Source organism: Agaricus bisporus (genome assembly GCF_000300575.1).
Source record: "Agaricus bisporus var. bisporus H97 unplaced genomic scaffold AGABI2scaffold_2, whole genome shotgun sequence".
Lineage (NCBI taxonomy): Eukaryota > Fungi > Basidiomycota > Agaricomycetes > Agaricales > Agaricaceae > Agaricus > Agaricus bisporus.
This window is the reverse complement of record NW_006267355.1, coordinates 2,015,682-2,041,481: the sequence shown is the minus strand read 5'-3', so window position 1 is coordinate 2,041,481 and position 25,800 is coordinate 2,015,682. Positions and strand designations below refer to the sequence as shown.

Genomic DNA, 25,800 nt, shown 5'->3' with positions numbered 1-25,800 from the left:
GTCGGCGGTGGGGCGTGCAAGGGGACTTGCGGCAGCGCAGTTTTTTTTTGGGGTGGGAGATACATACGTCGGCCATCAAAGATATTGGTGTTTCCGAAACTGCTCACGGACAGAAGGTTAGTATATCTGTCCTCCAGTGGGGCAGCTCGGGAAACCTTCCAGTGGCAACGTGGTATTTCTGGGCTAATATGTCGGCTATCACAAAAGTTCTTTTTTTGGCCCTTGGTTGCTCCCCGCATTTAGATAGTGTCCAGCTCTGTTATCCAGCGGGATGGGCAGTGGAACTAAGTCTCCGGAGATGCGTTCTTTGGGAACTAGGGGCAGTAGCGAGATTGTTCTTGAAGCAAGAGGAAAATACCAGTGAACTTGATATATGATACACGTGAGATGAACGAGAACCCATTGAGTTTATTGGATCAGTCAGTTAAGCCTTGCAAGGTTGTAATGAATCGTTGATCAATGTGCGCTTTTACGTATAAACTGTAAAAGATTGGTGAGGCAGGGAGGAACCGAAAACATTGCGGACACGTACTGTAGTGCGCATACATTCGAACGGAGCTTCAACGGACTGCTTGGAACGCGTGAGGAGGCCCAACACCCGAGTATGTCTGCTAATTCCGGAGCGAACACGACTTTTTTTTGTTGGAGATAAGCTTTCCAGAGCACTTCAAGGAACTTTTCGAGATTGCTTTCAGTGAAGGTTCTTGTTATCATAAAACATGGATAGGGCGCCTTCTTGATTTATTACGTCACATATATCACGAGTACGTGACAGATATGTTAACAGCTGACAAGTGTGACTAATTAAGTACTTACCTGGCGCATGATGATTCCACGTTGACTAGTACTCAATTCCATCACCTAGGCTCTCTCTAGGTTCTTCAAACTCAAGAACTTCGACAACACTACCATTAACCCTCTACACCGTTCTGTTATTGCCTCGAATCGACAACAGCCTTCCCCTACCTTCCCTCGAGATGCCACTGCTGAACAAGAACAACTCAGGTAAGTCGTTGAGATATGATTAAGGCCGTGTTCGCTGACGAGATATCAGCCGTAAAGCGGATTATGCAAGAAGCTCGGGAATTGGCCAATGATCCAAGCACCGACTACTCAGCAGCGCCGTTAGAGGATGACATTTTTGTGAGTAGTCATGACCGAGGCCGTTGAGTAAAGCATCTGACAAAGACACGATCAGGAATGGCACTGTACATTACGGGGATCGCCAGGGACAGAATTCGAGGGTGGACTGTACCATTTTCGAATTCTATTACCTGCGGAATACCCGTTTCGCCCACCCTCTATCATGATGTTGACACCCAATGGGCGATTCGAATTGAATACCAAGGCAAGCCGATCGGTTGTCCAAGAGGCTGGTACTGAAACATATTCATAGATTTGTATTAGTTTCACGAATTGTGCGTATGATTTTGCCTTGGGGTGTTTCGGCATATCTGAATGTATTGAACAGACCATGAAGAACTTTGGCAGCCAGCGTGGGGAGTAAGAACAGGTGAGATTTCTTGGCTTGACCAAATGTCTCGGGTCGGGACTTACGCTGATTCCTTAGCCATAATTGGGCTGCAGGGATTCTTCCCGCTGAAAGGGGAGGCGGCAGTGGGGGTGGGATCGATAGAATACCCTGCGAGTGAACGACGACGACTAGCTGGACTGTGAGTGCGAGATTTTGTATTTGTTGAAGGGAGCTGACACGGCTTAGGTCTCGGGAGTGGGTATGTCCGCAGTGCCAACGACAGAACGCAGAGCTGCTGCGCGAGGACGGCGAGGGGGAGAGGAAGGTTCCGGAAAAGGCGGGAGACGATGGTGGGCACGGATCGGTGGGCGGGATGGAGCCAGCCAAGCCGAAAAGTCATCGGCCACCGGTCGTGCTGGATGGGGCGATCTGTATTGTTTTTGTCCTTTTCTGTGTTCTGCTCTGTCGCCGCTTTTTTTAGCCGAGACTGGTTATTTTTAGTGCACTATATATATTTCTCCTCTCGCTCAGTCTTGTCAAACTACATGCCTCGAAGCACTCGCCCACCATCTCTCAGCCTCGACATTGTTCCCATTCCGCCCTCGCTTCTCGCCTCCCCCTACCTCTATTCTCCCGTCTTCACCCACTCTCCCCCATGCACCCTTCCTCGTCTCCCGACAGAGCAGGATGAGCTCTGGCTTCAGGACACCGTTCCTCTTCCCGTCTCATCCTCGCCATCTGAGTCATCTGGCTCTCTTCGCAACTCGCAGCCGCCAAAACCTCCACGGCAGCGGTACCACCGTCCCGTACCGCAGTCACCACCTATCGTGATTAACCACCGTCTGCACACTCACTGTCGGCGCCACACCTTTCCTGAGGGTCAGGATTTCTCAAATTACCGTGACTCCTATAGTCGTTCAGGCTCTTCCTCAGAGCCTCAGACTCCTTCCACCTCATCTCCATCACCCCGCCAAGTCTCTCTGCCTTACAGGCCGTCAGATGCAGTGGATACTCGTCCCCCACGGCTTTCCGAGTTCTCCTCGCACATTCGCATGCATACAGACTCTGTCTTGTCCACCCACATTAATTCCTTCTAAACTTCTAAATCTCCGCGTTGAGCAGAGCAGACGGATCAGCGAGTTGTCCTATGAAATTCGGATGTGGGCTTGTGGCCCCGGATCGAATATGGATAGGGCCACTTTTTTTTTTGTTTTTGATCTCCGATATTTAGTCCGGCTTCTTTACTCGCTTGTGTTATCCCTTCGGTCCGGGTATGTACGCTTATCATATCTTTCGTTATCTATTTTTTTCCTTGTGTCTGGGGCTAGAACAGAGACTCGTTAAAAACGAAAGTATAGAATTACTCTGTCATCATCTGTATATAGTATGTATGTATATGTAACATAATGCACTCGAAACACACTTTTACCTCCTCCTGGCGTCGCTCACGCTCAACACCAACATGTCCTCATCTTCCAAGTTGTAACTCCCAATCGTCGTCGAGTTTGTCAACATCTTGCCCAAATACGATATCCTCATCCGTGATGCCGACAATGCACTCCCAGTCGCTATCCTGATCCTATCTCTCAACGTACTAACCAAAAGCGTCATCGGCAAATCAGGCACCAAGACGACTGATCCATCCAATTTCCATTCTGGTTTCGATGAATCATCGGGCAATTGTACTCGTAAGGAAATAGGATGGGGATGCATCGCGATCCAGTCAGCTTCGGGGTACATCGCTCCACCGGGAAGCTTGGCCACTCTCTGGCGTTTTGCAGGAGGTATAACATCGTCTTGAGCAGGTGTACCTTCACCATCGGCTAACATTTGGTCCGCCGTTCGTACCATCCCTGCTTGAAGCTGTTGAGCTTGAGCGTTGGCAGCAGCTAATGCAGCCTGTCGACTCGATGTTCCTAATCCGGCAGCTCCACCGCCATTACCATTTCCGTTCCCATTCAAAGGAGGTGAATAAGCAAAAGGCTGTGCGGCGTCGAGTCCTTGGTAATGCAGCGGTGGAAGCATAACCGGTGCCGGGGTTGGAGCCATCGATGCCGGGGTCGGTCCTGATGAAACCGTTGCCGTTGAAGGTGCATGAGTATGAATGGGTGGAGCAGGCAAAGAAGCCGGTGGTGGCGGCAATGAAGTTAATGGAGGTGGAATAGCGGCTGGACCAATTCCGGGGCCGATGGCATTGACTTCGGCACTGTAAAGCAATAGCTCAATTTTTGATACCAACAATAGAAAAGAAAAGAAAGACTTACGGTCCCAGACCCTTTGCACGATGAATAGCCGCGATTTGTTCGTCAAAGTTGACATTTGTAGAGTACTTGTCCAGTGTGTTGGCTTTCGAAGCGGTATGTCCATCCCAAACAACCTTCTCCCTCTCCTTTCTTTTCTCTCTTTCCTCTTCCTCTTCACGTTTCCTCCGCTCCTCGTCTGTCTCGGTACCAAAGATATCCACACGTGTTCGAGCCAAGTTTCTGAGTGATGAGACAACATTGGCTCCACGTTGAAGTTCTGAAGCTTGTGCTTTACGTGCTTCGAGAACATCACGTTGTTCTTTCCATTTGGGATCGAGAAGCTCAATACGCATGTGCTCTTGTAGTTCGTCGACAGGAATTTGCTGACCACAGATAGAACATGTGGTCATTGTTGCTTTGGCACTCTTTGAACCAACTGAAAAAAAAAGATTAGAATGTATCGATAGCGAATGGTTGGCAAATACTCACTTTTGGGTACATAGTCCGTCCGGATTTTCATGGGGCCAACATTAGGTTGCATAGCATGAGCCCTAGCCAGCTCCCTCTGTCTCTCCTCCTCGTCCTTTCTCTTCTTCTCTACATCCTTTTCATCGTCACTCTCCTCCATAGCTGCATCATCATTGTCATCTACTACTGTGACCTTACCTGCAGTTCTAGCCGCCTCTGCCTCAGCGGCGGCTTGACGCGCACGGTGAGCTTCGACATCTTCAGCTGTGTTTTCCATGATCATAGCAGCCATGCGCTTCTGTGCAAGGGTCATATTCTCGACCTCTTGGACACTCATCGGCGGTGGAAGTTCCGAAGTCGCGTCCGCACCAGTGAATTCGATCGTTTGGACAATAGCATAGTCGTGCCAGTCAATTTCAGCGAACGCAACTGAACAAAAAGTAGTCAATAACATGCGGGGCGGAGAAAAATAAAACAAGTATTCACTTCGTTCAGCCTCTTGATCATCTTGCCTCTTTTGATCCTTTTCACGTTTATTTCGCTGCCATTTAGCATACCTCTTGGCCTGAGCCAACAGCATCCACCTCGCTCCAGGTTCTGATTTCTCTTTGAGTTGCTGTAAAACGTCGTTATTTGGATAGAGAACCTTGCTATATTGTTCCACAAGGCGGTTGAAATACCCAAAAAGGGAATGTGTGGGTCGAAGGAAGTCAAATTGGTAATTTCGGCCCTCTTTGGCTGAGAGGGTCGCAAGAAAAGTGTGTCCTCTGCGAGCAGTAAACAGAGCCGTCAATTTCATAATATCCCTGTCATTGAATGTTAGTCGACAGATCCCAGAGTAAACAGGTAAAGACGAACAGATCAATTGGACTGATATTCGGCATATCCAATATGAACTCTGGTGCAGGAGGCTCAATACCGATGTCGGCAGCGTCAGGCAGGTCTTGAGCAGGTAGTATGCCATCAACCGGGGTACCGTCAGCGAGTTCGTCGGGAGCTGCGTCGTCATTTAGAGATTCTCCACGGGAAATTTTGTCGAGGCGGTGTCGATAATACGCGTGGTAGGGGTCTATAGGATTGAGGAAAGAGAATTTTGGATCCGAGCGTTGATTCTCTCGGATTTTGTCCTCGAATTGAGGTGGATTTTGAGAGTTGGCGACAAAGGTTGCTGTTTTGTCGATGACGGCTGCAAGAGGTGAGCACGAGGTGGGTGTCAAGGGTGGAGAGACGGACCTTTTATTTCTGGCGGGGGGAGGATGAGACCACTGGAGAAACGCAGGATGTTGCCCATAGAGTGAACATCTGCAGCGCCGTTGACGCCGTTGACGAGGGCCATGGTGGATGTATTAGCAGAGGCGTGCGGATCAACTATTTTCCCACACTATGTTGTTCAAGGCCTCCCGCGTCAACCTCAGCGGTCTCTTGTGGTGCGTCCTCTAGCTCTCTCTCTGGGCTGTCGCGCCAACATCCTCCAGGAAGACACCCTGGAAGCTCTCCGTGACCCGCAAAGCCAATGCGCGTGCCAGGCTAAAGAAGGTCGACGCCGTCATAGAGGCCGTTAGAGCAAGCGGCGTTCAGTGCAAATCGTTGGTGCGTCAGAAATATCCTCTCATATACGAATGTCGACACTGACGGATTTCTACAGGACAGGGCGTTGGAGCTACCCAAGGAGCATGAAATGCCGGCCAAGGACAAGTATACCATCTTCAGCCCACACGAGAGGGGGTACAGAAAGGGCATCCACAAGGTGCCCAAATGGACAAGGGTAGGCCGGCTATGTGTTTTTCCATGGAACGCAACTGACTCTTGTTCGATAGCTAACACTAAGGACAAACCCGAAGGGTTTCTAGTATTATATTACAGTTAATTAGAAAAGTACAACCTGGATGGTCCCTTCCTTAATTGCCTTTAATATCTGAGGCGCACCCAGGACACTCTTAAACACCTCGTCGCGCGTCTCAGGGATGTCTAATAAAGTGCGTTGCTTGGCGTCGATGAAGGAGATATCCAGAATGATGTGAGTAAGTGCGGAGATCAACAAGGCATCTAGAGCGAAGAATTTCAGCGCACATATTCAAAAAAAAAAATTTCCCAGAGAATTATACCTGTCTCGCATAAGAGTTTGCCTATCCTGCCTGGGGTGCCTACGGCGGTACCGATCTTTGTTCTTTTGAGATAAGATACATGGTGCGAGAGCTTAAAGTGCTTGGCGAACAGTTTCGCGACTTCGCCGCCCTTGTCGCCTCTGAGGTTTTTATCTTTCAGAACTCGGGTGGCGTCGGCCACCCGCAGTGCAGCACCAGCAATGAACAGCAGAGTAGGTGCACCGTTACTTTTGGATTTCTGGCCCAAACGGGTGTGTAATGTCGGCAGCACTGCAAACGGAAACATCAGATGCAATTTGTCGGGAGACAGCGCTGGGGCATACTTTTTATGATGAAAGGGACCAGTTCGTCCAGAGATCTTGACCCGCTCCATGTAGTGGTATCGGCGATAGCAGAGTCTGTCTAGCATGGTTGGGTTTGCGTGAAAGGGAGAGGAAGAATGAGATAAATGTACCGGGGATTTCCAAGTCGTTCAGCTCGATTTGAGAGTGATCAGGGAAGGCTTTCGCCTGTATGGAAGCGAGATAAGCCGCGAGATGCGTTGGTGACCTGTCAGCGATGGTCTGGACGACGGGGACGACTGCCTCTGCGAGTTTTCGTCGCTGTGTGTATAGTGAGCAGTGGCGGCGACCATAGGTGGATGGCGGAAAAGCTTACTTTCTTTTCCTTTTCCTTCTCCCTCCGCTTGCGTTTCTTAGCATTGGCATTCGCAGTGACTGGGGCGAGGTGGTCGTCCTGTTCGTCAGAAACCAGCACGAGCTCGTCGTAGTCGTCGTCGAGGACGTCTGCCATGAAGGAGGGCACGTGAGCCCTGTTTTCTCCTCCTCCACCATGCGCTACTCTCCCCTGCCCCCGCCTGCCCCCCCAGATTCTCGCCTCCGACGCACCTTTGCCCCTTCTCTTCAGCCCTACGACGCCTTTCTTGTCCTCGACGTCGAGGCCACCTGTCTTCAAGGCACCGACTTCAATTACCCTAATGAAATCATCGTCTGTCCTTTCACAAAGAGACTATCTCGTTTCTAATGCTCCCTCCTCCAGGAATTCCCTGTCTGCCTCATGAAATGGCAGGACAAGGGCCGCACCAATAACCTTCAGATCGTTGACGAATTTAGAAGCCTCGTTCGCCCATCCTGGAGGCCCACACTCTCGGCGTTTTGCACAGAGCTCACTGGCATCACCCAGGTGCTTAAACTCCTAATTAGCCTCTTCCAGGCACTCAGCTTTTACCCCTAGACCCAAGTTGACGCTGCCTCGCTCTTTCCCGACGTCCTCAAGTCTGTCCGTGCTTTCCTCGTCAAGAACGGACTCATCGACGGTGCCACTGGCAAACGCCTTCTCCGTTTTTGCTGGTGTAGCGACGGTCCCTTTGACATTCGTGATTTTGTAGTCAAACAATGCTTCATTAGCAGGGTATGTACAATATTGCTTTCCAACGCCACACATGAATTCAACTCCACTATATCATTCAAGATTCCAATGCCGGATTGGCTTGCGGGCGACGTTCTAGATGTCCGAATGACGGTCATGCAGTGGCTCAGCTCTCAACCTCTTTTAGGCGATACGGAGAGCCCCACGCCGGTACGTCGTGCATCCTTCCTTTCCGCACTCTCTGGCGCCTCATTTCATTCATATGACCTCCCACTATGGTTGCTGCGAAATTTTCTTCTGCTATAATTTGGGCGTCTCTTCGGCCCTGACAAAATCCTGAACCCATCAATTCCAGCAGGCGCGCTTTCCACCCATTCGCCGATCGTTGAATATCTCAGCCCAACTCAAAGCATTGGGACTACCTTCATTTCAAGGAAGACAACACAGTGGTATTGACGTGAGTGTCCTCGTCCTTCTTCGTCCTTATCTTGCCTCGAGTTGTCGAGTGACTGCCTCGCTCGTGATCCATATGAAACGGGCGCGATATATATATCTGCTTCTTCGCCCCTTTTTCCCCATCTGATAATTCGGACTGTATTCATCAATCTGCTGCGCTAATAATATCTGCTATATACTGACATATATTCACAGGATGCGCGAAATATCGCTAGGATCGTCACAGAGCTTGCAAAGCGGGGCGTAGCACTCAGACCCAACACCCAGATCAAACCCGGTCGTAAATGGGTATGGATGGGCAAAGGCGGTCAGGTGCTAGAGCAGTTCTGCATGAATTTTGCTGAACACGGTAATGGTATTACCACTGCTCCCCCATCCCCGTCATATCATGTCTCCAGGACAGATCCTGCGACTTTCCAACTAAATTGTGATTCTGCTCCCGGTAGTGTGGCAAGCACAAGAACACAACTGTATGGATTTGGCACTGCGATAGCACCTGCCTCTGCGGCGTTATGGTCACCGTCACGTCCCACGACAAGCCCGGGTTTCAGCCTTAGCAGGCCTGTGTCACCGATGTCTCTTATCTCGAGTTCGCCGGATAGTGAACCGGAGTTTGGAGTGATGGGTCGGTTTAACCCCGGTATCTCAAAATCAGTTCCTACGAGGTCGAGAACGAGGCATAAGCGGAATGTCAACTCTTTGGGTGTCGGTGCTGTCTCTCGTGTCGGTGTAGCTGTGACAGCTACCTGCGTATCTTGATTGCAACTTCACTATCTGTTTGGTATCGATATCTCCTTGCTTTTGTCAACTTCTGCTATGCCCCCGCCCGTCCCGGTCTCATCTATATGGCCCGCTTCCAACCTCTATATTGTCTCTCCTGGGAACCTTCATGACCCCCATCCTTATGACTTGTCCCTATGACCCTTTCTCTTCTGCGTCGGCTCTTCGATTTGTATCGTCTTTTGTTGTCTCCAGGAATTCTGCGTACTATATTCCGTCTTCTCCTCGCCCTCCATTCCACTTTTCCCTCGACTCGATATAACGACTCGAATCCTTCTTTCGTTTTATCTTGTCGCATATAGCCTCGATTTTTTTTTTGTGGCTGGCGTTGGGTTGTTTATACAGCCCTTCTTGACTTCCGTACTCACCACTCTGTCGTCTATACCTAACTAGCTTTGATTGCACCCATCACAACAGGACCTGAATAATCCTCTAATCCTCCCCGACACTCGGGCCCCTCATTCATTTCCTCTGGGGACTTATGACGTTGTGATTGTGTCTTTCGATTCACATTCCTTCGCCTTCTTCGCGTTGGAGCAGTACTCTCTTCTTTTTCCAGTCAGTTAAGAAATATTACTCCGCTCTGTTAATAAGTAGTCTTATTAAGTACATAGTTTACCTGTCTGTCTCTCGATTCGTATCCATTGACTATCATCTTTTCCTTCAGCCGAACCGACTCGTTCAGATCATTGTCTCGACTTTTTTTTCGGTGTCGTTAATATTTTGTTTCCGATACAGTTTGAACCTGTTACATACACCTGTTGTTTGTGTTGTAAAACGTAGTAGCTTGTATTGGATTGCAAACTTTATCTCTCTTTTTGCTTCTTCAATTCGCTCGAGCGGGATGTTTCAACTTTGTCAATATGCAGTGCAAATGATCGGCCGGATTCGTAAGCGCGGAGACAGGACCGGTTATCCTGTTTGTTCGAACGGCAGTGTCATTGCTCGACAACGAGCTCATCAAAGATCCTTTACATTTTCTGACTCAAACACCAAGAGCAAGGAGGTTATTGTGTTGCTGAGGTTCTAAAGTGAAAAAAGAAGAGTTTCATGATAACAATTGATTGACATGAACGTTCGAAACTTTTGACATTCGACATTCGACATTCTTCTCAATTAACTGTCTCCCGTTCTGAGCGCTACGCTTGGTCGGAGGGGTAAAAAAACTTAACCTTATCTTTTACCTCGTTCTGCATGTCAATAGCCGTTTTTGATAAGCTAAGCGGTCGCAACCTCATAAAACTCGGTGAAAACGACAAGAATTGTTTTGATATTAATATCTAACAGACTTTGGGATTGTTTTAAAAAAAAAATTGAACTAGTACATGTAGTAGTGTGTTCGTAAGGCTCCGCGTACGGACGCGAGGACCTGATTACAAGTGTGGAAGGGGGGGTCCGAGACCCGAGAAGGATTGCGAGAATATACATGATAGGATCCTACTTTAAAAATAGGGGATTGCAGACTTGCTGCCACATGTTTCGAGATGAGGCCAGGCCAATTAAGGTAGAAAAAATGTGATGTATAGGAAAGAAAGGGAAGAAAACATTGACTTTCGTCTAGCGACGGCCGAAAGACATGACATGATTTAGCAGAATCTAAAAATAGTGAAGGATTCGATTACTATCATCAAACTGTCAGCCTCGGTGTCTCTATTTGGAGAAGGAAACCAGCCACTCACGAAATCCCAAAGAGTACCAAAAGCGGGAATGCCAGCTTCCTTACACCCTCGCATCATATCTGTATTGCCTTGAAGGTTGGAAGTGATCAAAACGACTGCAACACACAGACGTGTAAGTAGACATGACATGTTCGTTGCAGTAGATACTTACCCTCGGCACCAAATCCATAATAAGCGTCCTTGATGAGCTTCATCGTGTCGGGTCGTCCGCCTTCTACCCTGGTATCGTAAAGAGTCACACGTTCGGGTTCAATCCCGTCGCGGATTAAACCAGCAATCGTGGGACCAAACGTTTTCAACTGGTCTGAGCCTAGAATTGTCCTCAGTTCCGCGATCAATGTGTCAAGGTTCTCAATATCGACGTACCGATCCAGATAAGGTACCTGAGTGCGCAGAGCATCCAAATTCGTCAGTATATCACAATCGCTTACAAGATTAGGACGGCTAACCAGTTAGGCGATTGTAGGCAGGTAGATAAGCCAGCACCGATACCAGTTCCCGTACAAACTCGGATACCACGCTTATATAGTTTGGAAGAGTTTGAAATCGCGGCGATCTGATGGGGAAGAATAGAGATGCGTAAGAAAGTCTCCGCCTCGCAATGTCATCAAGTCATAATTACCTTGAGTTCTCTTGTCCAGAGATGGGTGGGGGGGTCGTTCACCAAGCTCTTCGTAAAGTCACCTAAGAGAGACAAAAATCAGAATGACCGATGTTGCGCTTGTGAGGAAGCCGCTTACCTTGGACTCCTGCAACCATGTAGTGGCAGCCGGATTTCTTGCCCTCACTGATAGTGCCGAAAAGGTGATACTCCCAAACGGGTGAACGACTGATACGGCCAAGGAGACCTTCCTGCATTCCACGCTGGAATTTGATGATGGCGACTTTGGTCGAAGGCTTACGGCGTTGTTCATTAATCAAGGCTGTCATTTATCATATAGGAACCAGAGCTTACCAGTTGAATTTCTACGGGAACTCTCCGAACGAAGAACCATGGCAGTGCGATCCTATACATTGTCATGAGCACCGTATAGATTTTTGAGAAACGGCCGCGGCTTACAAAGTGGTCATGAAAAAGGTATACCAGAAATCCTGTTGTTTGAAAACGTGGTCAGCACCGTAGTTCCAGTGCCTTTCGTCACGCATCCAAAGATCGACAACGAGCACAAAGCCCCCTGATTCCGCGCTCGTCGTTAGAGATGTATCAGACTGTCAAACGTTAACTTACATGTGCAGAATAGGGTCCACCAGCCAATGAAACGGTGACCGCGTTCGAAGACACTGAAAATTGTGTTAGAATCCATTCGACTGCCTGAAAAATGCCTAGCATACTTGTGATGTGTGTTTCTGACCCAAGGGAACGCAGCCAGGGCGGTGAGACACAAAAAGAACAACGATGTAAGACCTGTTGCCAGCACAGCCGGATGGAAGTAGTGTCTCTCGTTATAAATATTGTAGACCCTGTAAGTAAGCCATCCGACCGCGGACACCCCACAGCCACTGTGGATGCCACCGAGATGCTGGAGTGAGGACGTGATGCCGAGTCTGAACCACAGCGGGGGCCACTTTTGGTCGAGGACGTTATATATCGCTAATATATTTGAGAAAGCAGGACAGCGTACCTTCGCGAAGAAAGTGTTAAAGAACAGGTACAGGGCTCGACCGAAGATTTCATTGCGCATCAGCACCGCGAAATTCAAGTTGGCTACTGCGATGGTACCAGCATATTGATGGGCGTACGGGAAGTCCTCGCATGCCGAGATGATGAGCCCAGTCAAATTGAAGGCCACTACAAAGACGAAAAACTTCCTGTAAAGGGACGCTCGATTAGTCTTTGTTCCTAGACGGATATCAAAGGATTTTCTGACCTGTAGGTGTTGAAGTATAACCTAAAAAGAACCCATTTCGAGTACTTATGTGGAGGAGGTTTTGGCTTTTTGACAGCTTGCCCTTCAGGTTTGGCCGGTTGTCCCTCCGGTTTGGTTTGTGGCGCCTCCGGTGCGGCCTGTTGCGCCTCTGGCGGGGTCTGTTGCGCCTCCGGTGTCGTCCCTTTAGCCTCTACAATCTCTTTGGCCTCTTTGCTTGGTTCCGCAGCACTTGGGGGCGAAGATCTATCAAGGGGTGGCTGGGAAGATGTTGGAACCGGTGCTGAACCCTGAGGTGCGTCCTGATGAGTCCAGGGCTCGTGATTCCCCCCCTCAATGTCTCCAGCCTGGCTAATATCGACGGTTTGAACATTGTCAGACATGGCGGATCCAGAAGCTCTCGAGGGTGGAGGGGAGCAAAGGAAATCCTGCGAGGATTTGTTGCACAGTAACGATAGAGACCGAAGTCTTTTAAGTACTGGCTATGCAGGAGATGATTATCTCGATATATCTATAGATTCATGAGGTTAGATTTTAGATTGCCCTCGATAGACAGGCATCCATACCTGTCGGGTTTCGAGTAGGAAAAATGCGATGCCTATGCCCCATACATCACAACTGTATATGGATACCCGTATTCTCTTGGCCTGGCCTTCCGGGATGCTCAGTGCTCAATGATTGCGTCAGGTACGCGGTGTTTCGCTTCGAAATTGGTGGTTTAGCCATGAGATTCCTGTTACATACATAGCGGCCGATCGTTCGAGTTCGCAAAACCTGCTACTAGATGAACTGAGAAAACTGTGAATGAAAGTTGCAAATTTGCTTTCTTATAGTGCGACATTGAGTGACGGGCGACGGTAGGCCAACCTTGCCTCCATGTTCGATACTCTTCATGCTGGCATTCAAAAGGCCAGGTTGCCAACGGGCTACCAACGGGGCAAGCGCTGAGAAGGAACGCGAAGTGCTTAATCACGGCAAGGGTATGATTGATCACCACCGTTTGCTCACCGTCACTTGTAACTTTGAAACGTCATTCAGTTCTGCGTTTCTGCATACGCTTGGCCACGAAACAACCGATGGGTGACGAGCGTCGCCGCTTGTCTCGATATGTCAAGTACTATAATAGGAAACATAAGCTGAAGGAACCGCGCAACAGTCACACACAGACGATAGAAATAGAGTCCAGACCAGGCCGCACATCAAACCAAACGCGGCGCAGCCCCGCAAATGCGCTAATCACTACGAGTTTTGGATCAGGCATCTGAGACGCGGTAACCCAGCTGAAAATTTAGTCATTTGTTTTACATTCGAACTATAAACCACTGCGCGGGGCAGTGATCAAGTCATTTCCGAAGCACACTTACAGGAAACTTGGGAGAATTCGGCCGGTGACTCCATCGACTGATGAGCATCTGGTGATAGTTGTCAGTCAGGGTCAATATTTCTCACAACTTACAAAGAAAATTGTTAGACCCTGAGCCCCCGTACGGCAACTCTGTGCTGGGTGTCGGTGCCCGTTAAGCCCGGAGGCCCGGGGGGTCTTACCCGCTTTGGTTCAACTGGCGGAAGGCAGAACCCCAGATGAGTGAGGGTTGAGCAGCTCTTACTAAGAAAGAGATTGGCAAGTCTAAGGTCTGAAAGCGAATATTCAGTACTGTTGATGCAGAGCTGGTAATTTGCATCTAACGGCGCTTCCGAGTAGAAGTTTGGCATCCGTTACTTAAAAAGGTAGTGGGACATAGTAATAATATGCAAGGCTAGGGGAATACATGGCAAGAATAAAAGAAAATAATTCAGGTTGTTTATTCTACCTGGGACCAACCAGAATCCAACCTCGAGCCTAAGAAACGTTCAAAGTGACGTAGTTATATGACTCCAAAAGTCAGTGAATCTGGGGAATTAACGCCATTCTCGCTGCCTTTTATGGTAACACTGCGCCATGTAGCCCGGGGCCTGGTGCGCATCATTGCAAGTAAGTACTTGGGTACGTAAGTTAAGTCGGAAAGCTTTGCTGGGCCCATAACATGTTCCAGAGTGCCTTATAATGCTGAGCTGCTTTTACAAAGCTCATCAATCGCGCACCCCATTTGTCCCAATAATATTGGCATGGCAATGTGAGCCAAATACAGCATCTTATCAAGGGACCGCCGGCCATCACGAAGTTGGCTACGCGATTTATGATGCTTCTCACGAATTTGATGGTTTATTGAAACCTCGCGATAAGTTCTTGATTAGATCTGACTTTACATAACAGTAGTCTAACAGCAGTCTAACTCGATTTGTAGCCATACAATCCCCAGCTTTGCGGGAGTCCGTCCATTAGGCCGCAATTACACTGTTTTCCAAAGGCTAGTCCAGTTTTGGGAGGTTAAGAACTAAATTTACACTTTATTGATCGCCACGTCCCGCCCCTGGACTCACAAATGATATACCGAGGGTATGTTACAGCTTCATATGAATACATTGCTCCAATAGATGTTTTTTGAGGGACGGCGCTCTAAGGTAACTCGGGAATCATCGCTGTGGTGCATGGTAGCATCAGGACTCCCTGTATATCAATATGATACGGCCCCGGCCCTAATCGACGGTGAAATGGTATTTTGATTTTGAATATGGGGGATATGTCAATTAAATGAGTCCAGAACCGACAAGAAGGCCGACTTTTCCGCTCGTGAAGTCGAATATCCATGTGATGTCATTCGAGTGAATGGCAATCACACTTCGCTTTGGGCCGGAGAAAAGGCCAGTCCTTCTGGAAGCTCATGTTTTATTCCTACTCAATTAACCTGTTTCCAGTAATTCTGCATTCTTTACACGACCCAACCCCGAAAGTGACACCTCACTTAATAGTATTCATCAACTGGCAAAAAAAAAACCCCCCAAAAAAACATGAATCATTCTCACTCTGGAGTAACAGATATGATTCGATTTTTCTTTGTCGAACCAAATGGATTTATTCTATCCAGGAACCTGGCTTACAACAAACGCGTTCAATAGCACAAAGCCAACCGATGGAAAAATCGGTTCCGTCAGAAGTCACATGAAGGATAAAGTTCACAACGTCGCGCAATTTTTGTATGATCGTCGCTTATGTTTTGATTTGCCAAGAGATACGGGTTCAAAATGTTCACCACAGGGCCGTCCGTGCGGTGCCTCGATGCACCTAGAACAAGCGCTGAGATCGGCCAAATGTTCCTTTCGCGGGCATGAGTAAGCAAGTCGTGCACCAACGATTGACAGGATTCTTCCCGTGCCGACACATGCTCCGGATGTCACGGTAGGTGTTATCTGCCGTGGGCGGTCATACTGGGAAAGACTCTTCTCCTATTCTTAGTTGATGAGCACGATGATAAGTTAGTCTGATAATGAGTAATAATAGTACAACAATGAGATAGAGCCTCACTGATCTTGCTTTTACACTGCCAGAAACCACAGTAAAATAGATAGAGACATAGAAAACATCGTTTCACTCATTCTGCTTCAGCGACACCGCGAAGTTCTGTCAAATGTCGAGAAACCTCCTCTTTGAACATAGCGATCTCATGGCTATTCTTGATGATAGCTCGAATGGTCTCTTCCTTTAATCTTGCTACATTGTCGATCTGCACGCGGTAACTGTCAAACCACAGCAAGATCAGTCAGTGTCCCTTGTTTGGATTCTGACAGCCGCACCTCATCTCCAAGTTCTGAAGTCGAGACTTCACCCCTGTACCGTGTGCGAGTGCAGCTGCCTTGGCTTGGGCAATATTACGTTCAAGATCATCAATGTTTTGAGCTGCTACAAACGCATCTCGCTGAGCGACCTGGACGAATTGAATTAGTCACACGAAACAATGGATTGATAACAAGGGGTTGATTTACATCACGTAGCTCCTCTGCCTGGTCATTCAAGCCCATCACTTTCTTTTCCATAGTCATGATTTCCTCTTCAAGATTCTCGCAATCTTGCATAATTTGATCAAGCTCGTCTTCTACTCGAATCTTGTCACTTTCCAGATCTGCCCTTTCCACACGTTTATCTTCGGCAATAGTGCCTAACGTTGGTTTTATGACCTTTCGAATATCAGCGCCCTGTAAGAGATCTTGTGGCACCGAAGCCGCAGGGTTGAGCTCCAAGGCTAGGTTGACATTCTGCCGTGGTGGTGGGGGTGTGGGATACAATTCAAGGGACTCCAATAACCGCGTGTACTTTTCGAGAGCGTCCTCTGCGGTTGCAGTCTTATTCGCTGCGCTTACTTCAAGGTTCATACGATTCCGATGTGTGTCAGCCAAACGTTGGCGCAATTCTTCAAGCGTTCTTGACAGCTGCTCATCGTCACTCTTCATTTTGGCAACTTCTTCGGGAGATAAATTCTGCTCCCGAACGATACTTGTCAATTGTTGATGGGACCTTGTCAAGTTTTCGAGTTTCGCTCCTGAAACACTGTCAACAAAATGTCACATAAACGTGTAACCATTTGTGGTACCTAGTTCCTCCATCTCCGCATTCTCGTGTTTAATAGCCTCTCTGAATTTCTCTTTGCGTGAGTCATACCGTTTCAATATGGCTAAGAATTTTTCTCGATCCCGAATAAGAGTAGCATTTTCACGCTCAATTGCTTTAAGGGGAGGCTAAGCGGATTAAGGAAATGGAAACGGGTTTCTGTGAATGTTAAGCTCACCTCTGACGTTTTCAACTTTTTGAGTTCTTCTTTTGCCGCTGCTAGCTTTTCTTGCTGAATCTGGAGGTCGGTCTCCACTTTTTCATTCTTCTTTGCTGGTACATGTTGACTAAGAGTTGCATTACACGAAGTAATGACTCACCATAGCGAGACTCTAATTCTTCATTCGCTTCCGCAAATTCGTCATACTGATCTAGCCACAATTCGTATGCATGTTCAAAATACTGGAATGCAAGGGCTTGATGGTCCATGGTGTCATCAAATTCATCAGGAATGTGAGATGCATCTTGAATCGTGGGGTGACCACTGGCAAAGTATTCATCACGGAGCTACTAACTACCATTAGCAAAATTGAAATACGGTGCCTCCATTTTTTTATTACGCACTTTGCACATGTCAACTAGCCAATGCAGAACTCCTAATAATGGAGGCCAAGAATGCATACTCGCAGGTGCCGCGAGCCATTTATTATCCATGGTATGTGCATATGGGTATCGTAATGCCTTGAGTGCAGGAACGAAATCGTCTTCAAATCTCCCAGTCGAGAACATATACATAGGGTCGAGGATGAGGACGAGGTATTCAAATATATTGCGGTATTCTTTTCCTTGAATGTTGCTCAGCGTTGAAGGTGCGATTTCATAACCTGCGCTTTGAAGAAAAAGGAATATTTCTTGTCGCATTTTGCTCTGGTATTGTTTATCACGTAAGGGTCGGGTATCTTTGAACGATTGGCCACTCTGTTGGGACGACTGGGCTCCTGAACCCCATAGAGAAGGTCGACGCGTGCTACTGTTCACAACGGAGACGTTGAAACTCAATCTGATCTGAATACACAACTGAAGGCATACCTGTGTAGAGGTGTTCGTCCATGAGTCGATTTTGACACACTGGCAAGCAAAGGGTTATTTTGAGAGCGCATGAGCGATGAAGGTCTCGAGACCGATCCAGGTGCATTGAGTGAAAGCGAAGAGTTGGGTGCGCGTAGAGCAGCGCCAGTGAGAGACATCCTGAAGTTGGCTGGCTTCTTGATTGTAGAGGGCACTGGGATATTGGATCTGCTCCCGTACGAGTCGCCGGGTGGCTGCATTACTGACCGTCGTCGTTGGTCCATGGTGTCCTCGTCTAAATCGCAGGACTAAATTGAAACGCGTCTCAATCAACCAACAGTATGTTAATCACGTGATAACACCTCTCTCCCTCATGTCTGTTACTCGACGTCTTTTTGGCGGCGCCATTACCGCGAACACTGCCCCGGACCTGCTCGATGCATCGTATGTCGATCTCGTTCCTGTAATACAGCCACTGCTCATCATAGGACGCTAGCGATTTCCGCCAGGTCCCAGATAATCAAGAAGTATTCATGTATCCGCACAGTATCGTCAGCATAATCTTTGAGGTCCTACAAGCTGTAGATGAACAGGACGATAGAAAAGCCGCCAGGCATGTTTCATTGTATTCCAACAGTTTCAGCAGCTCTCAAATCACACGCTTTCTCAGATTTCACTTTGATTCAGTTGCACACGATAACGATGCAGAATTGTCTCAAGTGGAGGAGATTAACGTAGTGCCTCATGAGAGAGGTGATTTAACTCCATCTCCCATCGTACTTCGCGGCACACAGACTGTGCGCAAATTCAACCGCAAGGAACTCGACACGATCCAAATCCTAATGGCGCTATATCGGGTGAAGGATAGGAAGGCTGATTTAGTCGTGACTTTCAACATTCCTATCGAGTCAGAAGATCCAGGTGTAGCCACTGAGGTCCAAGTACAGAGAGTGATAGACGACTTCAAAGAGGTTGTCAAATCCCTAGAGATCAAAGACTTTAATCTATTTGCGTGACGTTCACCGCTCTTTCGATAATGACAGAAATTTCATACCGGCGGTGTTTTTGAAGGGTCGAAGAGAATTGCTACAAGTACAGCGGTAAAAAGCATCGTTCGATTAATAAGTATTGTCCAACTCTTCCTCAACTTCAGGTTCCTCCACAATCTTTTCTCTCACAGGCGATGCAGCGGCAATCGCAGCTGCTTTCGCGTCTTTCCTCTTTTTCGCCGACTCTTTCAACTTCTCCCACCGCTCTCTATACTTCCGAATCATCGCTTGCTATATATATAATGTACAAATGGTCAAAATTCATCAAGCGAGTAAAGGGGAAAGGCCCCTACGTTCTTTTCATTCTCTATCCGAGCCTGCCGAACTTCGTTTTCCAGTTCCTTGATTCTCTGTAGATATTGATTTTCTCGGTTAGGTGGTGCGACTCCAGGGATTGGTAATGATGGAACGTTTAAGTTAAGGGTACCCAGATCTGGGACACCCCGATGCACTGAAGCGCCCATGACTCTTTGCGCCTAATGTCATCCTTGAATTAAACAAGCGTGGCTAAAAGGATAGTGGCAACTTACTTCTCTCGTGGCTTGATAGATACTATCTCGTAACTGTTGGTCTTGCTTCTCGCGTAGATGTAGCCTTTTTTCTACCATCTCCAGACGTTTCTGGGCAGCAACTAAGTCTAGCTTCAAACTTGTGTTCTCTTTTCGGAGAGCGGCCTGTTCAGAACCAGAGGGAATAACCAGAAATGATTCTGATAGCTCATCGCCTGAGAAGGGTCAGCGACATGGGTTCCCGACTTGGCCAACACACAACTTACTATCGTCAAAAAGAGACTCGTCAAAGTCCTCGTCGTCATCATCTTCCGCTGCATTTAAATGTGAACTCTTCTGCGCATAATTTTGCCGAATACTCTCTTTCGCCTTTCCCAATGTCCTACCGAGTCTCGCAAAGATAGGCTCGTCCGCTTCCGTATCGATGTTTCCAAAGCTTGAGTCTCTCTTGATTAACGATCCAGAAGCTGAAGATACTCTGGAAAGTAAGTTCGCAGCCGACCCATTCGGAGACGAGTTTTGGATGTCTGCGTTTTCAGGATTGCCGATGGGGGCGGTGGCAAATGCAACAGGTGAAGAGAGGGTATCTAGCATTCCTTGCATTATATTCCAGAATTGGGTAAATGGGTCACCGGGTTCGGACTGCGAGCCCATAATATTCATCAATAGAACCGGGAGTGATCATGAATGAGTACTGACCCGCTGACCCCCCAAGAGCATGAACGATTCGTCGACTGTGTCTATCATCCTCTGTGGTGGTTGTGGTGATCCAATACGACTAGGGATTTTTGGTGAGGAGTTCAGGGCTCTTTGAGTATGCATTACTTGGTGAGCGTTGGCAGTGGGTGCAGAGGATTTGGGTTGAGGTTGCGAAGGATCTTTACCCTCTTCTTTCAGTTTCTCGACTTTTCGTTGGAGGTCCCGTCCGGCCTTTATCTGTTCGCCATGTAGCATTCGCAGTGTACGTTTTGCCTAGAAAAGAAGGGTTATTGGAGTTTATACTCTGAAGAAAGGTAAAACTAGAAAACCAAACTGATTCGTCGTGGCTTCGCTCTATGGCGGCCATGTAAGCTGTAGCAGCTTTGAAATGCTCTTCCATTGCTAGGTCTATCCGACCGCTGTTCATGTGTTCCTCCGCGTTGGCGGCATGATTATGCGCCTGGTCGTGTTAAATGTCCCCAATTTGACACCTTTTTAAAATATGGAGTTGCCTACAGCATTCATAGGATTCTCAATCGGCGCCGACATGGCTGATGGCGCTGTGCACAATGGGGAATCTAGGTTGGAAGGTGAATAGAAAGCGAAGGGCAGAGTTGTGGATGGAGTTTCAAGTGCATTCTGTTCACCATTGCTCTGCCAGTGTACATGTCAGTGTGCCCGATATGGTATGTATGCGGTCACTGCTGGCGACGGCTGCTTGAACTCCTCATTTGGGAGCTCGTTCAAATATTTAACTCCTGGGTCCAGGTAGAAGAGCCCAGCCGGACAATTCTACCCCAGATGTCAGGTGGAGCTCGGTACTTGACGCTCGGCATGAAAAACATCTCTGGACTGGTTCGGGCTGCACAATCCATGACCTGGAAGGCAATTTCCGCGAAGCAAATCTTAAGTTCTTAGGATGGAAGGGATTATCGATGATAAAAACAGGTAGGATCGACATATTTCCTTGCATGTCCAACAGTCCACAAATGGTTCACGCTTAAGGCTTACGAAACGGCGAGGAGTAAAGAATGGACATGTTACGCAGCCATTCGAGATCTGTCATATAAAGTACGCCTACTGTGGGCTGGTCTGCAGCTTCCCAAACTATGCCTGGACTGGACACTTTTTTGGAGAGACGGCGGAAGATGTCGTATTCGTCAAAAGCGATGGCTGAAGATGTGAGCGGAATGTCATTGTTAAGTGTTGGTGCCTTGCTGATACAGGATGACGGAACAGGAGGAAGAGGAGTGCTTGTTCATCCGCGCGGAGCAGGACGAGATCAGGCCGTCACCGACCAAGGTAGCCAAGGTTTTTGATTGGGAATTAGGATGCTGACATTGGATGAATAGCGCATAGCGTTCCGGTTTAATCTTCCGGAACGCAACAAAAAGGATGTGAGGGATGAGAGACGGCGATTGCAGAAGAAAAGGCCGCAGACTGGCCAGTAAATGGTTGTCAGATGTATATATAGGGACTATGACAATACTATTCTTCGCGGAGAGAGTGCTCAGTCGACAAAATGGCGGTGCAGTCGTGTGACGCGTGACGGGTCTCTTCTCTCCTCTTATTCAGTGCTACAGCTTGCTTGGTCAAGCTCTCGTTCTGCCCCCAGCCATGTCTGTTCCTCCTCGTCCAATGTGAGCCTTTTTCTCAGCTGGCCACCTGTGCATATGTCTTACTTGGGTTTCCTGCAGAGACAAGAAAATCCGTGTAACAGGTCGGCTGTCTACCTTGGATATCTACATCATGGCTAATTCTTCTATCACTGACAGTCGTCGCCGCGGATGGCCTTTCAAAGCGCGATGTGTTTAGACTGCCTGATCCGTTTGCTGTCGTCACTGTAGACGCAGAACAAACTCATACGACCAGTGTAATCAAGAAGACCCTCAATCCATACTGGAATGAATCATTCGACATGTAGGCTACATACTTTCTCACCGCTTCACCGGCCTTCTCATGTGAAATCGCAGAACGGTGAAAGAATCGTCAGTGATTGCGGTCCAAATCTTCGACCAACGCAAGTTCAAGCGACGGGATCAAGGTTTTCTGGGAGTGGTGAATGTCAGAGTTGCTGATGTGCTCGACTTGGAGCTGGACAGTCATCGTGCGTATGCTCCTGTTTCACTCTGCATACAGATATAGTAACGCCATTTTTTCTTTGTAGAGATGATGACATTGGACCTCAAGAAGTCCAACGACAATCTCGTTGTGCATGGCAAGTTGGTGGTGTACCTCTCCACAAACATTAATCAGCCCATTACGAATCCGGGCCCAGGGACGACTGCGGGCGTCACGACTGGGATGGCGGACCTGAGTATAGAGACTGGGTCGACGGCTGGGAGCTCTTCGACCGTTGGGCTGCAGGCCGGAGCGAACGGCGGCGGGCTCTCGCGGACGCCGAGCTCCCACGCTACGGAGGCGTCGGCGGCAACGGCAACGGCGTCTCCGGACACGGATCACCCGCAGCCGGATGCGGTTTCTCGCCCCTCCTCCACTCCTCCTTCAAATCCTCCCACAAATCCTCCCTCCATTTCTCAGCAGTCCCCTCAGCCCGCACCACCCTCCACTCCTCCCGCCCAGAACGGGCGCAACTTTGACCCCAGCGTCGACCAGTACGGCCCGCTGCCTGCTGGGTGGGAACGCCGGATTGATCCCCTCGGCCGCACCTATTATGTCGACCACAACACTCGTACTACAACCTGGAACCGTCCCTCTGCTAGCGCAGCTGTCAACACCTCTGCGCAAGACAATGAAACAAACGCTGCCCGCGATCAGCACTCTCGCCGCATTCTCGTTGACGATGTGTTGGAGGCAACCAGTCCGTCTAATCGCGCAGAAGCACCGCCACCAGCAGCTACTCCTCCAAGCGGCCCCACACAGATGTCTGCTGGAAGTGCTACAACCGCTGGTACAGGATCTCTTCCCAATGGGTGGGAGGAACGCTACACTCCTGAAGGTCGTCCCTACTACGTCGATCACAATACAAGGACAACAACCTGGGTTGATCCTCGCCGACAAACCATCATTCGGGTGATGGGCCCGAATGGACAGGGATCGGTACAACCCCAAACTATTTCGCAATTAGGTCCTTTGCCTTCCGGGTGGGAAATGCGTCTCACATCTACTGCTCGAGTCTACTTTGTCGACCACAATACCAAGACTACTACATGGGACGATCCTCGCCTGCCCTCGACTCTCGACTCCAACGTTCCTCAGTATAAACGAGACTTTAGGCGCAAGCTCATTTACTTCAGAAGTCAACCCGCAATGCGTGCGCAGCCTGGTAATTGCCAGATCAAAGTCAGGAGGAACCACATTTTCGAAGATAGTTACGCAGAAATCATGCGGCAGACACCGAATGATTTGAAAAAGCGCCTGATGATCAAGTTTGACGGGGAAGACGGTTTGGATTACGGTGGTTTGTCAAGGTATTGTCACTTTAGAAGCTTTATGCTGCGATAGTTGGCTCACAAATCTCAAACAGGGAGTTCTTCTTCCTCCTCTCACATGAAATGTTCAACCCCTTCTACTGTCTATTTGAGTACTCCGCGCACGATAATTATACCCTTCAGATTAACCCAGCATCCGGTGTCAACCCCGAGCATTTGAATTACTTCAAATTCATCGGTAGATGTCTGGGCCTAGGTATCTTTCACCGACGTTTCCTCGATGCCTACTTTATCGTCAGCTTCTACAAAATGATTCTGAAAAAGAAAGTAACACTTGCGGATTTGGAAAGTGTTGACACGGAGTTGCACCGAGGTTTGACATGGATGCTGTAGGTTTCATAATCACTCAAGTGGACATAGATCACTGACGTATACACATGAACAGAGATAATGATATCACGGACGTCATTGATGAGACATTCACGACAACAGAGGATCGCTTCGGCGAAATGGTGACGGTGGAACTCAAGCCGGGAGGAGAAGAGGTCCCTGTAACAGAGGAGAACAAGAAGGAATACGTCGAACTTGTGGTCGAGTATCGTATCGTGAGGCGTGTCAAGGAGCAGTTTGACGCATTCATGTCCGGTTTCAGTGAACTCATTCCCCTGGAGCTGGTCACCGTGTTCGACGAGCGGGAATTAGAACTTCTCATTGGTGGTATGTCAGAAATTGACGTGTGCGTTTTATCTTCGCTTCGCAAGGTTATCTTTCCATCGCTAACAACCATTTAGCGATGACTGGACTAAATATACCGATTATCGCGGTTATGAACAATCTGATGAGGTCATCCAATGGTTCTGGAAATGTGTTCGTTCTTGGCCTCCGGAACGGAAATCCCGTCTGCTCCAATTCGCTACGGGTACTTCTCGAATACCCGTCAATGGATTCAAGGACTTGCAAGGTTCAGATGGGCCTCGACGGTTTACCATCGAAAAGTCTGGCGATCCTTCGCAGCTGCCAAAGAGTCATACATGCTTCAACAGAATTGATTTACCACCATATAAGGATTATGCGAGTCTCGAATATAAATTGACTTTGGCAGTGGAGTGAGTTATTTTTTCAATTCTTGCGATCTTTCAAGCATGATACTGACCTGATGTGTAGGGAAACTGTCGGATTCGGTCAAGAGTAGTTAGTTTAAAAGGAAATGATTTAGAATGATCGCTCTCTGTTTTTTTTTCTTTCTTTCTTGCGTGCTATGTTTTCTTTATGTCTTTATTTTTCATCCGCTCGAGATTGTTCATTTTAAGAGTTCACATCCTGGATATATACAAAGTAGTGTAAGACGGATATCTTGACCTTACAACGCTTTCGCCTCCTTTTTTTTTGCTATGCATCTTCCTTTAATGTGAGTATTACCTATATCTCTGTCTATTGGTTTGGTGCGAAAATCGAAAATATTATATCTGTGCCGCATTGGAACGCTACGCCGTTTTGAGGCCATTGTAGGTAGACTTATAGCTATCTATCAATGGCATGTACTAGTAGTTCTGTATCCTATAAGTCTGAGTAGGTTAATACAGTTGAGCGACATGGTGAACCACTGCAGCTTTGGAGATACGACGACCGGAGTTTCGCCCTTGCGGTGCGTTGCTCAAAATTGCGACAACATTGTTTCGGAACACCTGATCAAGTGCAAAATCTATTCTGTTCTCTGTCCGCCCTTGAAATACTGACCAAAAACATTTATCAACACATTCAAACAGCCCATTAGGGCCGTTACTCGAGCTCCCAGTGCACTGTCACCGTTATAACAGGATTGTTACAGATGAACGTGAATGTTGACACGAAAATCATATCAAAAGCCAACTTTATGTGGTTCAGACGGTCACCGTTAGGAGATATTTCGTCTCTTTGCAAAATGAGCCCTAGTCTAAGCTATGTTTGCTGCCATCTCATCACTCGTTACCTCGACCAAATGATAATACTGCTATCGTTTTGATTGGAGGGAAAGTGTCTGATCTGAGTCAGTTGGAGCCACCAGCGCTGTGCATACCAGACACTATATGGAGACGTGAAATTCATAAGTGAAACTGTGGGTGGAGCTCACGACTTTCAAGACTACCATGAACTACGCTAAAAAGAAAATCACAACCTGGCAGGAAGAGCGTGAAGCGAAACGAGCAGCGGAACGCCAGTCACAAGGTAAAGTTCATCAACCT

General features: G+C 48.1%; 10 protein-coding genes across 10 annotated transcripts; 5 read left to right on the top strand and 5 right to left on the bottom strand.

The window, feature by feature from the left end:
* The first annotated feature begins 823 nt into the window (after nt 1-823).
* AGABI2DRAFT_190722 (hypothetical protein) lies at nt 824-2,011 on the top strand. The gene is made up of 7 exons (XM_006458378.1): nt 824-1,005; nt 1,055-1,143; nt 1,199-1,348; nt 1,397-1,418; nt 1,472-1,513; nt 1,571-1,673; nt 1,721-2,011. Exons 1-7 carry the CDS (start codon nt 978-980, stop codon nt 1,953-1,955), a joined length of 669 nt encoding a protein of 222 aa, XP_006458441.1. The 5' UTR covers nt 824-977; the 3' UTR covers nt 1,956-2,011.
* A 663-nt stretch (nt 2,012-2,674) lies between these two features.
* On the bottom strand, nt 2,675-5,536 carry AGABI2DRAFT_190720 (hypothetical protein). The gene is made up of 6 exons (XM_006458377.1): nt 5,419-5,536; nt 5,044-5,371; nt 4,672-4,991; nt 4,207-4,614; nt 3,739-4,153; nt 2,675-3,680 (listed from the first exon to the last, which is right to left on the bottom strand). Exons 1-6 carry the CDS (start codon nt 5,519-5,521, stop codon nt 2,900-2,902), a joined length of 2,355 nt encoding a protein of 784 aa, XP_006458440.1. The 5' UTR covers nt 5,522-5,536; the 3' UTR covers nt 2,675-2,899.
* Nucleotides 5,537-5,568: 32 nt separating this feature from the next.
* AGABI2DRAFT_148892 (hypothetical protein) lies at nt 5,569-6,035 on the top strand (the record flags this gene model as incomplete). Its single annotated transcript, XM_006458376.1, has 4 exons — nt 5,569-5,612; nt 5,661-5,775; nt 5,831-5,950; nt 6,003-6,035. The coding sequence occupies 4 exons, from the start codon at nt 5,569-5,571 to the stop codon at nt 6,033-6,035; spliced, it is 312 nt and encodes a 103-aa protein (XP_006458439.1).
* Nucleotides 5,573-7,082, bottom strand: AGABI2DRAFT_200044 (hypothetical protein; the record flags this gene model as incomplete). The annotated part of the gene is made up of 8 exons (XM_006458375.1): nt 5,573-5,612; nt 5,661-5,775; nt 5,831-5,950; nt 6,003-6,231; nt 6,291-6,560; nt 6,614-6,688; nt 6,745-6,892; nt 6,948-7,082. The coding sequence occupies 5 exons, from the start codon at nt 7,080-7,082 to the stop codon at nt 6,053-6,055; spliced, it is 807 nt and encodes a 268-aa protein (XP_006458438.1). The 3' UTR covers nt 5,573-5,612; nt 5,661-5,775; nt 5,831-5,950; nt 6,003-6,052.
* Nucleotides 7,083-7,110: 28 nt separating this feature from the next.
* On the top strand, nt 7,111-9,238 carry AGABI2DRAFT_190719 (hypothetical protein). The gene is made up of 6 exons (XM_006458374.1): nt 7,111-7,277; nt 7,329-7,472; nt 7,524-7,700; nt 7,761-7,868; nt 8,014-8,115; nt 8,310-9,238. Exons 1-6 carry the CDS (start codon nt 7,122-7,124, stop codon nt 8,871-8,873), a joined length of 1,251 nt encoding a protein of 416 aa, XP_006458437.1. The 5' UTR covers nt 7,111-7,121; the 3' UTR covers nt 8,874-9,238.
* Nucleotides 9,239-10,142: 904 nt separating this feature from the next.
* Nucleotides 10,143-12,925, bottom strand: AGABI2DRAFT_190718 (hypothetical protein). The gene is made up of 13 exons (XM_006458373.1): nt 12,442-12,925; nt 12,196-12,382; nt 11,906-12,138; nt 11,802-11,854; nt 11,634-11,748; nt 11,529-11,580; nt 11,314-11,470; nt 11,196-11,257; nt 11,023-11,129; nt 10,940-10,956; nt 10,725-10,883; nt 10,574-10,668; nt 10,143-10,515 (listed from the first exon to the last, which is right to left on the bottom strand). The coding sequence occupies exons 1-13, from the start codon at nt 12,819-12,821 to the stop codon at nt 10,513-10,515; spliced, it is 1,620 nt and encodes a 539-aa protein (XP_006458436.1). The 5' UTR covers nt 12,822-12,925; the 3' UTR covers nt 10,143-10,512.
* Nucleotides 12,926-15,845: 2,920 nt separating this feature from the next.
* Nucleotides 15,846-18,054, bottom strand: AGABI2DRAFT_216992 (hypothetical protein). The gene is made up of 8 exons (XM_006458372.1): nt 17,951-18,054; nt 17,486-17,891; nt 17,242-17,428; nt 17,100-17,194; nt 16,905-17,049; nt 16,300-16,853; nt 16,111-16,241; nt 15,846-16,053 (listed from the first exon to the last, which is right to left on the bottom strand). Exons 1-8 carry the CDS (start codon nt 18,019-18,021, stop codon nt 15,909-15,911), a joined length of 1,734 nt encoding a protein of 577 aa, XP_006458435.1. The 5' UTR covers nt 18,022-18,054; the 3' UTR covers nt 15,846-15,908.
* Nucleotides 18,055-18,427: 373 nt separating this feature from the next.
* AGABI2DRAFT_190715 (hypothetical protein) lies at nt 18,428-20,782 on the bottom strand. The gene is made up of 8 exons (XM_006458371.1): nt 20,703-20,782; nt 20,521-20,646; nt 20,187-20,459; nt 19,754-20,129; nt 19,509-19,702; nt 19,272-19,454; nt 18,600-19,209; nt 18,428-18,542 (listed from the first exon to the last, which is right to left on the bottom strand). The coding sequence occupies exons 1-7, from the start codon at nt 20,733-20,735 to the stop codon at nt 19,048-19,050; spliced, it is 1,347 nt and encodes a 448-aa protein (XP_006458434.1). The 5' UTR covers nt 20,736-20,782; the 3' UTR covers nt 18,428-18,542; nt 18,600-19,047.
* Nucleotides 20,783-21,211: 429 nt separating this feature from the next.
* AGABI2DRAFT_190714 (hypothetical protein) lies at nt 21,212-21,675 on the top strand. Its single transcript, XM_006458370.1, has 3 exons — nt 21,212-21,367; nt 21,426-21,488; nt 21,539-21,675. Exons 1-3 carry the CDS (start codon nt 21,296-21,298, stop codon nt 21,635-21,637), a joined length of 234 nt encoding a protein of 77 aa, XP_006458433.1. The 5' UTR covers nt 21,212-21,295; the 3' UTR covers nt 21,638-21,675.
* Nucleotides 21,676-21,758: 83 nt separating this feature from the next.
* On the top strand, nt 21,759-24,807 carry AGABI2DRAFT_216986 (hypothetical protein). The gene is made up of 9 exons (XM_006458369.1): nt 21,759-21,826; nt 21,884-21,906; nt 21,962-22,106; nt 22,160-22,293; nt 22,354-23,617; nt 23,674-23,967; nt 24,024-24,314; nt 24,370-24,684; nt 24,743-24,807. The coding sequence occupies exons 1-9, from the start codon at nt 21,804-21,806 to the stop codon at nt 24,768-24,770; spliced, it is 2,517 nt and encodes an 838-aa protein (XP_006458432.1). The 5' UTR covers nt 21,759-21,803; the 3' UTR covers nt 24,771-24,807.
* Nucleotides 24,808-25,800: the final 993 nt, after the last annotated feature.